The sequence below is a fragment of the Chlorocebus sabaeus genome, chromosome 18, assembly GCF_047675955.1.
Source record: "Chlorocebus sabaeus isolate Y175 chromosome 18, mChlSab1.0.hap1, whole genome shotgun sequence".
NCBI classification, from domain to species: Eukaryota; Metazoa; Chordata; class Mammalia; order Primates; family Cercopithecidae; genus Chlorocebus; species Chlorocebus sabaeus.
In genome coordinates, this window is record NC_132921.1 from 50796005 (window position 1) to 50809075 (window position 13071).

The 13071-nt window shown below is 39.4% G+C and overlaps 1 protein-coding gene and 1 pseudogene across 2 annotated transcripts in view; one reads left to right on the forward strand and one right to left on the reverse strand.

Moving 5' to 3' along the window:
- Nucleotides 1–11949, reverse strand: part of MEP1B (meprin A subunit beta) — a 30457-nt gene extending 18508 nt beyond the window's left edge. For both annotated transcript variants that reach the window (XM_073006515.1, XM_007974350.3), the window contains exons 1-5: nucleotides 11855–11949; nucleotides 10153–10171; nucleotides 9288–9332; nucleotides 9160–9203; nucleotides 6222–6300 (exon numbers count right to left, since the gene is read on the reverse strand). In XM_073006515.1, the coding sequence (XP_072862616.1) occupies nucleotides 6222–6300; nucleotides 9160–9203; nucleotides 9288–9332; nucleotides 10153–10171; nucleotides 11855–11917 (250 nt within the window). In that variant the 5' untranslated portion in view covers nucleotides 11918–11949. The remainder of the gene's footprint in view (nucleotides 1–6221; nucleotides 6301–9159; nucleotides 9204–9287; nucleotides 9333–10152; nucleotides 10172–11854) is intronic.
- LOC103222565 (clustered mitochondria protein homolog pseudogene) lies at nucleotides 4764–5851 on the forward strand (annotated as a pseudogene).
- Nucleotides 11950–13071: the final 1122 nt, after the last annotated feature.

The following is a 13071-nucleotide window of genomic DNA, read 5'->3' on the forward strand; positions in this document are numbered from 1 at the left end:
TCTTTGAATACACATATAACATACATATGTTAATATTTCTATAAAAAATAAAGTCATCTACATAGCATTTTACCAACTATTTTTTCACTAAATATTATGTCATCAAAATCTTTTTGCATCATTGAGTATTGTTTTTATCATTTTAATGAATAGAGGATTACAAATTGGATCCATTGGACATTAGATCACAGGCAATCAAAATAAATTGTCACCACATACTTAATCTGAGAAGCTATAATATGCATTTAAAGCCTCACAGCTGGGCTTTTAATCTGAGGACATTCAGATGGGAAGGTCTATGAGCACCCTGAAATAGTATGCAAAGTGTGTGTGTGTGTGTGTGTGTGTGTGTGTGTGTATCTATATCTATGTATGGCTGTAACATTCAAAATGTTCTGTCCTATAAGTATCATGTTTGGGTCATTATTTCAAATGTAATATTTCCTTCAAATAAGGTATGATAATACTGACCACCATATCACTGTTTTAAATAGAACTTAAAAGAGCATACTAGTTTAGGCCATTTATCAAAACTTAATGAGGACAGTTCCTTGAATTAATAAAGTAATACGTGAAAGCTTTATAAACACTGAGGCCCTTTACCAAGATAAGATCTTTATTTTCCATATGCCTTTATTTACCAAGGGCCTTAGTTAACCTTGCATTATAGATGTAGAAAGCTCTACTTGGAACCATATCATAGAAATCCCCAGGCTTCGGAAAATGAGGCAAGTTGCTGGCAGTCCTAGGAGTTCAGTAAGCAGCTGTTCAGGATTGTTTCCCCTTAGTGGCCCCTTCAGGTTTCTAGCACCTTCCCCTTCATTTCTATCCCCAACTCTTTACCCTCAGCCTCCCCCACTGCCTTTTCTCCCTTGGTGCTAAGGCAAGGAATTATAACTTAGGCCCTGGAAAGTATAAATGGCTGCTTTGAGTGTTACTCCTTTCAGGGAAGTTGCATCTACCAGCCAGGTAACATCTGAAGTTCAAGCTCAAAGACTACAGTCCTACTGGTAGAATTTCACAGGTTGACCTACTAGAATCTGAGTAATAGGGTCTTCCAGAAATCAAACCTTCATAGGTGTTTACTTTTGCTACCTATAAGAGTGGCCTTGCTTAGTAATTTTCTTAGTCTGAGTCATTTGAAGATAGTATACATTTCTGAAACATAAGGATACTTTTCTTAATTTGAACATAGAAAATAAGTTGAATTCTACAATATTAAACAAAGGTATTTTCTAAATAAGAAATAATCAAAATCACATAATATAAAAACTTAGTCTATAAAAATTTGAAGTTTGATTCTATTATAAAGACCATACAATATGAAAAAGTGCAATAACATTAAATGAAAAAATTAGAACAAAAAATTTAAGACGTCATAGTTATAACTATGTAAAAATGTGCACAGTTTGGATGGTAGGATCTAGGCTGAATTTTTACCTAACATTTTTCATTTATATATATATATACACATATGCTTATCAATTTATTTCAAAAATATTATTACATATAACATGCCAGAGACCATGGTAATCCTCCAATTTGCAAGATGAAAAATAGCTCTTGTCCTCAAGGCATTCATTATGTTGTTTATAATGTTGTTTAAAAAATAAACAAAGCTTATAAGGTTAGATGGCTTTGGTTAAATACATGGCAAAAAATATATAGCCTAAGAGATATATAAAATTAAAGCTCCCTAATCTTTCATGGAACATACTTAGGAGAATAATTAAAAAAAAAAAAAAAAGAAAGAAAGAAATATAGCTGGACATGGTGGCTCACACCTGTAATCCCAACACTTTGGGAGGCCGAGGTGGGTGGGTTGCTTGAGTTCAGGAATACAAGACCAGCCTGGACAACAGGAGAAACCCCATCTCTACCAAAAATACAAAAAATTAGCCAGGCATGGTGGCATACGTCTGTGGTCCCAGATACTTGGAAGGCTGAGGTGGAAGGATCACTTATGCCTGGGAGGCAGAGGTTGAAGCCTGGGTGATGGAGTAAGAACTCATCTCAAAAAAGAGAGAGAGAGAGACAGAGAGAGACAGAGAGGAAGGAGGGAGGGAGGGAGGGAGGGAAGGATGGAAGGAGAATTAAAATAAAAGAACTTAAAAATTTTTTAATCAAAAGACTAAACCAAAAAACATATATATTCAAAATCTTTCAGGTTCCTGATTCCAAAAGTCAACAAACCTCTTTCTCTCCTCATGCCCCCTTTACTCTTTATGGCTTCCAACCTTGCTAACTACTCCTGCCCTGGCTTTCCCTACCCTACTGTTAGTTTTTCATCTATGTTTCTGGCCAATTCCCCCTTCTCAATAACTTCCACCAGATCTTCCTTCTATACCAGTTCCAAAACATGGCACTGAGTTTCATTCTCGACCATCTTCTTACTTATTCAACACAACCTTCCAGGATAAATCAATAAAATCCAGTTATCTATGGAGCACCTGTTCTATGCAAGGCACTGTGTGAAATGCTCATCCATACTCATGGCTTCAACCATCTCTTACATCCTAATAACTCCCAAATATTTCTCGATCTTGAATGACCAGGTCATATACCAACACTTTATTTAGTATCGCCACCACAGTGACTCTGATACATTTCAAATTCTGCATGCCAAAAGCTAATTTCCACCACACTTCTCTGTCTCATGCTCCTCAAGGTTAAATTCTCCATTCTTGTTAAAGACATTACCATCCACTCAGCTACCCAGGACTGAATCTTGAGCACTAGAATCTCATTACCTACACCCACCTTCTTTTTGACCTCTTACAGTCAATCACTAAGTCTAACAATTGCCTCCCAAATAGCTTTTAGATTTATCCACTCTTGTCTATCCCCATTGAGAGAGTCTTGGTTAGGAATCTCTTAATTCTTTCTCTGAATTTTCTCACTGGTCTTCTAACTGGTCTCCCTACCTTCTTTTTACCCCACTAATGACACATCTTCTATACTTCAACCCAAGTGATTATTTTAAACTACAATTTTAACAATCTCACTGCCACAATAATACTTTTGGTGGCTCCATGTTATTAGTATACACAACAAGTTCTTTAACATGGGAAAGACCCAAGTCCTTTCCCACCTGGGTTCTGCCTACCTGCTCAACTTCCTATCTCCCCACTCTCAATCTAAATTCCAGCTCAGGGTTTTCTCCCTTCTTCAAGCCTTAGCAGATCGTGGTGCGTCTGGCTAAAGCACCCTTCCCTTGTTATCAGAGGCCACACTAGCCCACATGGTGCCTGTGTGCAGATTAGAAAGAGGCACTACATCTGAGCAGGGGGTGCAGTTGCTGGCTGTCCAGACGGGTGAATAGCACTTTCACACAAAGAAACAAATGCCTCCTGGCGAACAGAAAGAACGTAAACCTGGTATCAGCTCCACTTGTTTCCTGGCCCAGCCACCTGAGAGCAACCTCTTGAAGCAGCTCTGCATCATTAATGGCATTCTTCATTCATTCCTCTCAGTCAAAAAGTCTTGCAGAATCTGAAAGCTGAGGTGGCATGGCGGCACCAGCTCCAGGAGGTCATGTCAGTTGTATAGTGTACAAGTTACACAGCCTTTGTGGCAGTCCTGCTATATAGTGTCCTCTGCTTATAATGCATATGCTTTTCTATCCAGGTTGAGTTTAATGCCCCTCCAATGTGCTCCCATAGCTTTTTGAACATATCACTAATCATGTTTATTCCATTCTATCATAATTCACTTTTACGTGAATCTCCACTGAAATGCATGATCTTTAAGGAAAATAGCAGGGTTTTCAAATACCATATGTTTTCCCATAAGTGGGAGCTAAATATTACATACACATGGATGTAAAGATGAGAACAAAAGACACTGGGGACTACAAGAGGGGAAAGGGAGGGAAAAAGGGTTGGAGAAGCCGCCTATTGGGGGCTATGCTCAACTCCTGGGTCATGGGTTCATTTGGACCCCTAACCTCAGCATCATGCAACACACCCGTGTAACAAACCTGCACACTTACCCCTGAATCTAAAATAAAAGTTGAAAATTTAAAAAACTATCACAGGCTGGGTGCAGTGGCTCATACCTGTAATCCCAGCACTTTGGGAAGCCGAGGCAGGCAAATCACTTGAGGCCAGGAATTCAAGACCAGCCTGGCCGACATGGCGAAAGCCCGTCCCTACTAAAAAATACAAAAATTAGCCAGGTGTGCTAGCACATGCCTGTAATCCCAGCTACTCAGGAAGCTGAAGCAGGAGAATTGCTGAAACCTGGGAGGTAGAAGTTACAGTAAGCCGAGATTATGCCACTGCACTCCAGCCTGAGATCGTGCCACTGCATTCCAGAGCAAGACTCTGTCTCAAAAAGAAAAAAAAAAGAAAATTCAAAAACTATAGCAGAGTTTTTACTCAAACTTTTCCCAAACGGCAATTTCTACACTAATGCTGGTCAGTGACATCACTGTCACTAGTCCATAGATAAAATGAAGACCATGTTTAGAGTTTTCCAACACATTTAAGTTTCTTCTATAGAAAAGCTGCCCTTAGTTTTGGATTTGATTCTTCTGACTTTTTAACGTTTTAATACTAAACTAATAACATTATTTATTGTATGAAAAGAGGATGATAAAAGCTCTTTTATCATGTTAGGTTGTTGCTGAAGTTCCTGACCTGGCAAAATAAAATGTTGATAAAACAATGCCAGTTCTTCAAGTTCTGTTTAGTTGTTTATTTTATGCGTTTTGTCATATGTATAACTGGTCACAGGGGAAACCACTGGCTCCCTATGAGCCCATGAATCAGGCCCTGCACCTGTTTAGCAAAGTGTAGGGAGCAGTGAACGTGGAGATCTGCGCCTGCCTGCGCCTCCTCGCCCGCCTCCACTATATCATGGGCGAGCACGCAGAGGCTCTGAGAAGCCAGCAGGAGGCAGTGCTGATGAGCGTGCGGGTGACGGGCATCGAGCAGCCCAACACCATCCAGGAAAACACGCACCTGGCCCAGCACTGCTTCACCAGCAGGCAGCTGTCTCCGGCCCTGAGCCTGCTGCGGGGCGCCGGCTACCTCACGCTGCTGGTGCTTGGGGAAGACACCCCGAGGTGGCGTGCTGGACAACATCGGGCGGGTGCTGCACAGGGTGATGGAGTATGACCTGTCACCACGCTTCCTGGACAACGCGCTGGCCGTCAGCACCAAGTACCACGGGCCCAAGGCCCTCAAGGTGGCCTTGGCCACCACCTCATCACCTGGGTCTATGAGAGCAAGGCTGAGTTCCGGTGGGCCCTGCAGCACCAGAAGGAAGGGCTGCACACCCTCCGTAATACCCAGCTGGGCGAGGACCAGGAGAAGAACAACGAGAGCTCCGAGTACCTCAAATGCCTGACCCAGCCAGCCGTGGTCCTGCGGAGCGCCATGAATGAGATCTACCGCAATGGCTCCAGCAACAACATCCCGCCCCTCAACTTCACAGTCCCCGGCGTGGCCAGCATCTTGGAGCAGTTCAAAGGCATCAGTGGCATCCTCTTCATTCCTCTCAGTCAAAAAGACTTGGAGAATCTGAAAGCCGAGGTGACGCAGTGACACCAGCTCCAGGAGGCCAGTAGAAACAGGGATAAGGCCAAGGAGCCCAAGGCCACGGAGCCTGAGTCAGTGGGGGCACCAGAGGACCTGGGCTCCCAGCCCCAGGCTGCCAAGGACTCTTCTTCCCCGAACTTGCAGGGATAGAGAGGGACAGGCAGACGGACAGTCAGTCAGTGGCCCCACTCACCAGGGATCCAGACTCCAGGAGAAGGGGGCATACCTGCCATGGGAAGAGGAAGCAAGGCCCTCTTCTTCCATGTTTCACCCCCACCGCACCCCCAGTATCCTCCCGGGACCCTGGCCTGGCCTGCCTGCTCCCCAAAAGATGTTTTTGCACTGGTTCAATGAATATATGATACAGAGCCCCTCCCCCACAAAAAAAAGACTGGCTCCCTAATCATTATGTCCCTAGCATAACACAGTAGGCTCTCCATAACTGTTGGTTGAATGCATTGCTGTATTGGTCAACACACTAAATATTTCAGACAGAATCATTTAGGTTACGTTCATTGTTCATTTTGCTTATTTTTTCCAAAGTAAATGTATATAGCCACACAAAGGAGTAAATCAAACAAAACCTTAAAGACCACATAAGCCCACCCTTTGAAACATTGTAATCATATTTTATCAGAAACATACATTAGTTGTGAATACTCCAAGGCGCATACTAACCCAAGCTATCTTCTAGAACATATGGAATGGTATGAGGCCATCTATAGTTTTCTCCAATGATGGAATTTCTAATTTGTGCCTGTCAAAAATAAATGCAAAAGGGCTAGTTAAACGAATAAGGCCAACACTTAGGAAACAATCAGTAGTTAATCTAGAAATAAATGAATTTTAAAGCTCTCCCAGTTCGCACAAACTGTGTGTGTGTATGTGTGTGTGTGTAGCCCTACTTTTATCATAATATAACAAAGTTTCTAGGAAGAAATTACTAATTTCTATCATTAATTTTGTTAATATAGTTGAAGAAGGAATAATGCAAAAAATAACTGGAAAACTGAACTACAAATATTAGTAGATTTATAGGTTAGTTTCCCACACTTAAAGATTAAAAATATGCAAGAAAACAGTGATAGCAAGACCTTGATAATCTGGATATCACAATATCAGAAAAAGTCACACATGAGCTGGGTCAAAGTTTTCAAAAATGTTTAAAGGATTTTAAACTGTATAATGGAAAATGAATAATATTTTACTAATGTATTTACCCAGTCAACAAATGGAATATTGTCCTAGAGAATAGAGAGTCCTTGGTAATAAAGGTCCGTGGCTTCATGGAGCTTATATCTAGTGGAGGAGAGAAACAGTATGAAAAAAATATATATGTTTAAGCAGGATGAATGCAATAGGGAGGAAATCAGAAAGAGAGATGTGAACAAGGGCAGAGGGATGAGGGAGTACATGAGATGGAGTGATCAGGACAGGCCTCTCTGAAGGGATGACATTTAAGGGGAAATAGGATCGCAAGAAGAACCAGCGTTGAAAGGGGTCCTGGGAAGGTGGTTTCAGGCAGAGGGAACATTAGTTATTCTCCTTCTGAGGTGGGAATATGCCTGGTATGTTTTGAATATGTGTTGAGACCAGTAGCCTAATGAGTTAAGAGAAAACATGGATAAGAGGAGAGGGGAAGGGAGAGGGGAGGAGAGAAGCAGGAGCTAAGTCATGCTAGGCTTAGAAGGCTAGGGCTAAATCCAGATATGATTCTAAACCCACAGGTAACTATGGAAGAGTTTCAAGCCAGGAGGTGAAATGAAGTCACTGCCTGTTTGAAAAATGACTTTGCGTGAGAGATAAGGGCAAGTAACAGGGTAGAAAAGATTACAGGGGAACCATATCTGAAATAGAAAAAGCCAAGCAAGAGATGATGGGGCCTGAATGAGAGTGCTGGAGAAAAGTAGACAACTTGCAGTGTGTGTTAGAGCTAGAAATGACAGAACTTGCTGATGGGCTGGATGGGCAGTGAAGGAGAGAAGAGAAGCAAAGGTGACTCTTGAAGTTTTTATGTGTTCAGTTGAGTAGAGTCTGGTTGTGAGGATGACTTTATGAAGAGAGGAGAGTGGGGAGGAACAGTTTGGGGGGAAGGTCAGGGTTCACATGATCAGAGGACACCTTAGGTCTGAGATGTCTTGTAGACATTCAAGTGGAGCTGGCAAATTAGTGCTTGGATAGGCCAGTCTGGAGCTCAGGGAAAGGAGAGGACCAGAGATATGCCTTTGGATTAATTGGCATGGAGATGACATTTAAATCCCTGGACCAAGGTGAGATCAAGAGAGAGTACAGATAGAAGAGTAGGCTCAGGACTAAGCCTGGGACACTGCAGCTCTGTTTCCTGAGGGTGGGAGGACTGTGAGGGATGTTGATGCTTATGACATAGGAAGTAAGGTAGTGACTCAGGACTGTGTTGGAAGGAAGAGCAGAATTTTACAGGAAAAGATCTACTGGATAATTTCTAGGTCATATGGTGTACATATTTTAAATTATGATAGCTCTTATCAGATCAAATCTTCTTTCTTTTTTTCAAGCTTATATACTCTCCAGTATAATAACATGTTATAAACACATTCCTAAACAAGCATACTGGTTTCTCTCTATCATCACCAAAACGGATAGTAAGTAGTAAGTTTCTTAATATTTTTCAATCTAGTGGACAATAAACTATATCTTGTCTTTTGAAAACTAGTGCTTATTTCCATTCTGTGAGAGAACACTGAAAAAAATAGTGCTTTTATGATAATGAACTTTTTAGTCCCCCTAATCTACATGCAAGGTACCTGTGTTTTTCTGTGTGGCGTGATGACTTAGATGAGAATCAGCACTCTTTATGAATAGGTTTGGGAGGGTCTTAACTTGGCAATTTTTAGCTAAGGCCAGGGTAGAAGTCACAAAATCTGTTTTTTTTGTGTGGTAAAAAGCCTGATTCATTGAAGATGTTTACAAATTCAGTTTAATTTTGCTTCCACTAGATTGAATCTGTGAGGTCCTATTTTATTTTATTTATTTATTTATTTATTTATTTTGAGGCGGAGTCTTGCTCTGTCGCCCAGGCTGGAGTGCAGTGGCACTATCTCGGCTCACTGCAAGCTCCGCCTCCTGGGTTCACGCCATTCTCCTGCCTCAGCCTCCCGAGTAGCTGGGACTACAGGCGCCTGCCACTACGCCCGGCTAATTTTTTTGTATTTTTAGTAGAGATGGGGTTTCACCGTGTTAGCCAGGATGGCCTCGATCTCATGATCCACCCATCTCGGCCTCCCAAAGTGCTGGGATTACAGGCTTGAGCCACCGCGCCCGGCCGAGGTCCTATTTTAAAATGAAAATGTCATATTACTCCAATGATGAAAATCAATCAAATCAATAAGACTAAGACATATGTAATGAGTTATGGTGGCTTGAACCACACAGAAATCTGAGTAATGAAAGACGAAGACACAATTATATGCATTTCTTTGAGTATAACATATTTATTGAATAAATGTGTCGCCATGATTCTGCACCCTTAGAGATAGTTGGGCTTAACAAAATTCATGCTGTCTAATCTTTCTTAGTTACTCTGAACTTGGCTTGCAGTGGTTAATGGAAGATTCTTCCTTACACTGTTTCAACTCACCGTATCAAGTCTGATGTCACCCTCAAAAAGATCCAGTCCCAAACCTAAGAGTAAAGATAAAAATTCATGTTAGCAAATTGGATTCAAACTCTCTACTTAAGAGATTATGTAAAAAAAAATCCACAAACCTTCATTGATATCGAATATGTCCTGGTCCATTCCGCCATCTACGTCTTTGATTAAAACAACAAGAAGAACAAAAAAAAATTGAACATTATGTTTACAAAAGGAGAAAACCTTTATCATTTATATAATCAGAACTAAGTGAGTTTCTTTTGGCCTCAAGTAAGTTACTACTAGATTCAGACTCAACATACATTGATTAATTGATTGATTGAGTGATTGATTAAGAATCTGCTATGTGCCAGGTTGGGCTCCAAAGAGCTTTTATGTATGTATTCTGTCCTATCGACTTTCCTTGAATGTCAGATGACTTCAGGAATAAGAAATTGGCCACTCCACATGTTATTAAGCTTAATTTGAAAGACTAGAAGACTAGATTAAATAGGAAACAAATGATTAAATTTGGTTGAACTAGCCCAATCTACTCATACATGTATATCACTTGCTAGTAGTATACCTTGGAACTTTCAAGCAAAATTCTTAAGTTAAACTTGAATTACTATTTTAAGTTGCAAAGGTGTATATAATATGGCCAAATCTCTGAGTATGCAAGTGAATATTGAGTAGACTGTTATTACTAGGTCCATCTGATTTGACACAAAAAAACAATAACAGCAAGCATTTATGGGATATCTATGTGTCAGTCACTGTGCTTGGCCTTTCCTATACCACCATCTATTTCTCTGCTGGGCATATGAACCTTGGAACATGGACAATAAAATGTTGCTCCATAAATCAAAAGAATCCAGTGTTAGATCAAAGTTCAACGCAATTATGCATCAATTATGCATATGTAATTATGTATGATATTTAGCATTAAATACATCCTAGGTTCTCTATAGCCTAGAGCAAAACTCAAAATAGACTCACCAAAGTTTTCTGGAGTTGACTGGGAAATAAACACATAAACAAAATATATTATTATAATGCCCATGAATGGTCTTCTTGGATTCAGTTTATATCTAACCATTTGTTGTTTGTTTGTTTTGTCATTAATATTATGGATTATTTCCTGACATGTATTTAGGATGGCTAAATTGAAGTCTAAGATGACTTTTTGACCAAAGGGTCTTCTCATTTCGTATAGAAAATGAAACTGCCTGTTAAATCAATTTGAAGGTGAAGGAAACAAGAAACCAACTTCAAAAACAGGGGGTTGGAAAGGCAGAACATAAGACTCTAGCTCTCAAATAAGTGCTTACTTTACACATGATTTTCTAAAGCATTCATGGAGCAATGTTTGAAAAAGCTAATAATTTATTCTCAATGTTGAAATAATATTGTAATTTATAACAATTCTTTAAAAAGAAATTTTATTCATGACTCATTTATCAAGTTATTTTACATTCATGTTTCTCCCAGGATAATTCTGCCTTCAAAGACAATACAAATATTTAAGGAAAAAAAGGGTACATTTTGTGATTAATTTTTTTTTCTGAAAATAGATTCTCCACAAATGGTCAATGAAACTCAGACTACATGTCCAAAGAAAAAAAAAAACTAAGTAAACCTGAGAAATGTCTTAGTGTAATTAAATAAAAAAGCTCATAGGACTATCTGGGTTATGTTACTGGTTCTACTAACTAAGGGTAATTCAGTTCATCTTCCAGGTACTCAAACTATCTATAAAATATGGTCAGTACCTGCTTTGCCTGGGTATTGTGAGGGTTACAGTATATAATGTGAAAGAAAGCACATTGTGAGCTGTAATAAATTGTCACAAAAGTGTAAAGTACAATTTTATTCAAATACAGTTTACATATCTAAATATTAGAATCATTTGGAGTGTTTAACAAAATGTGGGAATGAACTGGATGGAAGGTTACCATCATTTTTGACATTAACAAGTGCTTTGCATGTTTCACACTATAACCACACACAGGCATACACTCCCAGAGGAATGCCAGGGCACCTACAGAATAAAATTATCAAGGATTTATTCCTAATTACAGTTTAACATGTATTCATCAGTATCTTTTGTTTGCAATGCTCTAGTTCCTATTCATTGAATATCATCCCAATATAATAATTGTTATTTTAAAATAACAACTGAAGGTTTTCCACCAGCCATTTGAAACTTCATTTAAAACCTTGGGTTGGTTTGTGATACAAACTACCTGATAGAAAAGATTAGTCCAAATTGTAGAAGGATTAGTCTGAATTGATGAAGCAGCAGAAGAGAAATACCATGTTACAAAACTTTGTAAGCACTGACGGTGCCTGTGACACTCATGCATGTCTCAAGTTAACTGTGCAGCAATCTGCATTTCATTCAGCAGTAAAAATGGAATGATTTTCAAAATTCACAGTTATAATCTCATCAAAAGAAAACTTGTTACACAATGATGAAACTAAAAGGAAAACATAACTTTATGTCAACGTCTCTACTCTGGTGTGGCTATTTGTCACCTCCTACACCCTGCCCACCTCTACTCTCCAAGAAGAAACACTCATTTGAGATCAACATTTCAAGATGTATAAAGAACAAAAAATTAACAAACAGTTGTTGTTTGACAATCAATATCAACTGTCCCAAAATTTTTAAATTGTTTTCTATATATTGTTTACTTACCAAGCCAGAAATCATGAGAAGAGCATCCAAGAACAGAAACCAAGACAGATTCCATAAATCCATGTTGTAGCTTCCAGTTGAAAGTAGCTAACTATGACATTCAGGGTTGAATTTACTTTTTTAAAGGCAAACATTATAATTTATAGCCTTTGATCTCAGTGATCCATATTGCAGGTCAGCTTGACGCTATAGTAATACTTCCAGTCGAGGGATGAAAGTCCAGTATTTTTAACCCCGCTCTGCAGAGTTGTTTCGTTCGTTTTTTTTTTTTTTTTTTTTTTTTTTTTTTCCTGTGTCAACAGTTTAGTGCCTGGCTGAGACGTCTTAATGAATACATTCTCTAATATGTATGTACTGGTCCCCAAGACTCATAAACATCACTTGAGCAAAAAGTATATATATCAAATGAATTTTTAATCTTGATCTTATGAAACTCCTCCTGCTCATATAGCCCCATGTTGCTTTAATAGTTCCAGTTACGTCCACTGCTTTTTATCATTCACTCATTTAATAAAAATTTATTGACTGCCTATAGTTTATTGCATTATAAAATCCATTAATGTGCTAGAAATCAGGCACACCCGTTATTCAGATATAAAGTAGTAAGACAGCAATGTACCTCATTCCTAAAAATTCCCATTAAGCAAACACTGGTGGGACATGGGTCATAAAGGTAGGAATGGTCACTGATTTTCTAATAAAATAATGTTCCCATTCATCTCTTAATTCTTTCTCACTTTTTTTTTTTTTTTCCTTGGGATAATTTCTCTTTAGAAACAACCTGCTCTCTGAGTTCCCATGGCTTCAACTTACTTATGATGCAGTTATTCAACTTACTTATGATGCAGGATAATATTTTTCAAATACTCATTTTGGCCATGGTGGCTCACGCATGTAATCCCAGCACTTTGGGAGGTCAAGGTGGGTGGATCACCTGAGGTCAGGAGTTCGAGACCAACCTGGCCAACACAGTGAAACCCCATCTCTACTAAGAATACAAAAATTAGCCAGGTGCGATGGTGCATGTCTGTAATCCCAGCTAGTCAGGAGGCTGAGGCAGGAGAATCACTTGAACCTGGGAGGCGGAGGTTGCAGTGAGCTGAGATCGCACCACTGCACTCCAACCTGGGTGATAGAATGACACTCCATCTCAAAAAATAATAATAGTAATAATAGTAATAATATTTTTCTAGTTTCCCTTTCCCCTCTCCAGCTTA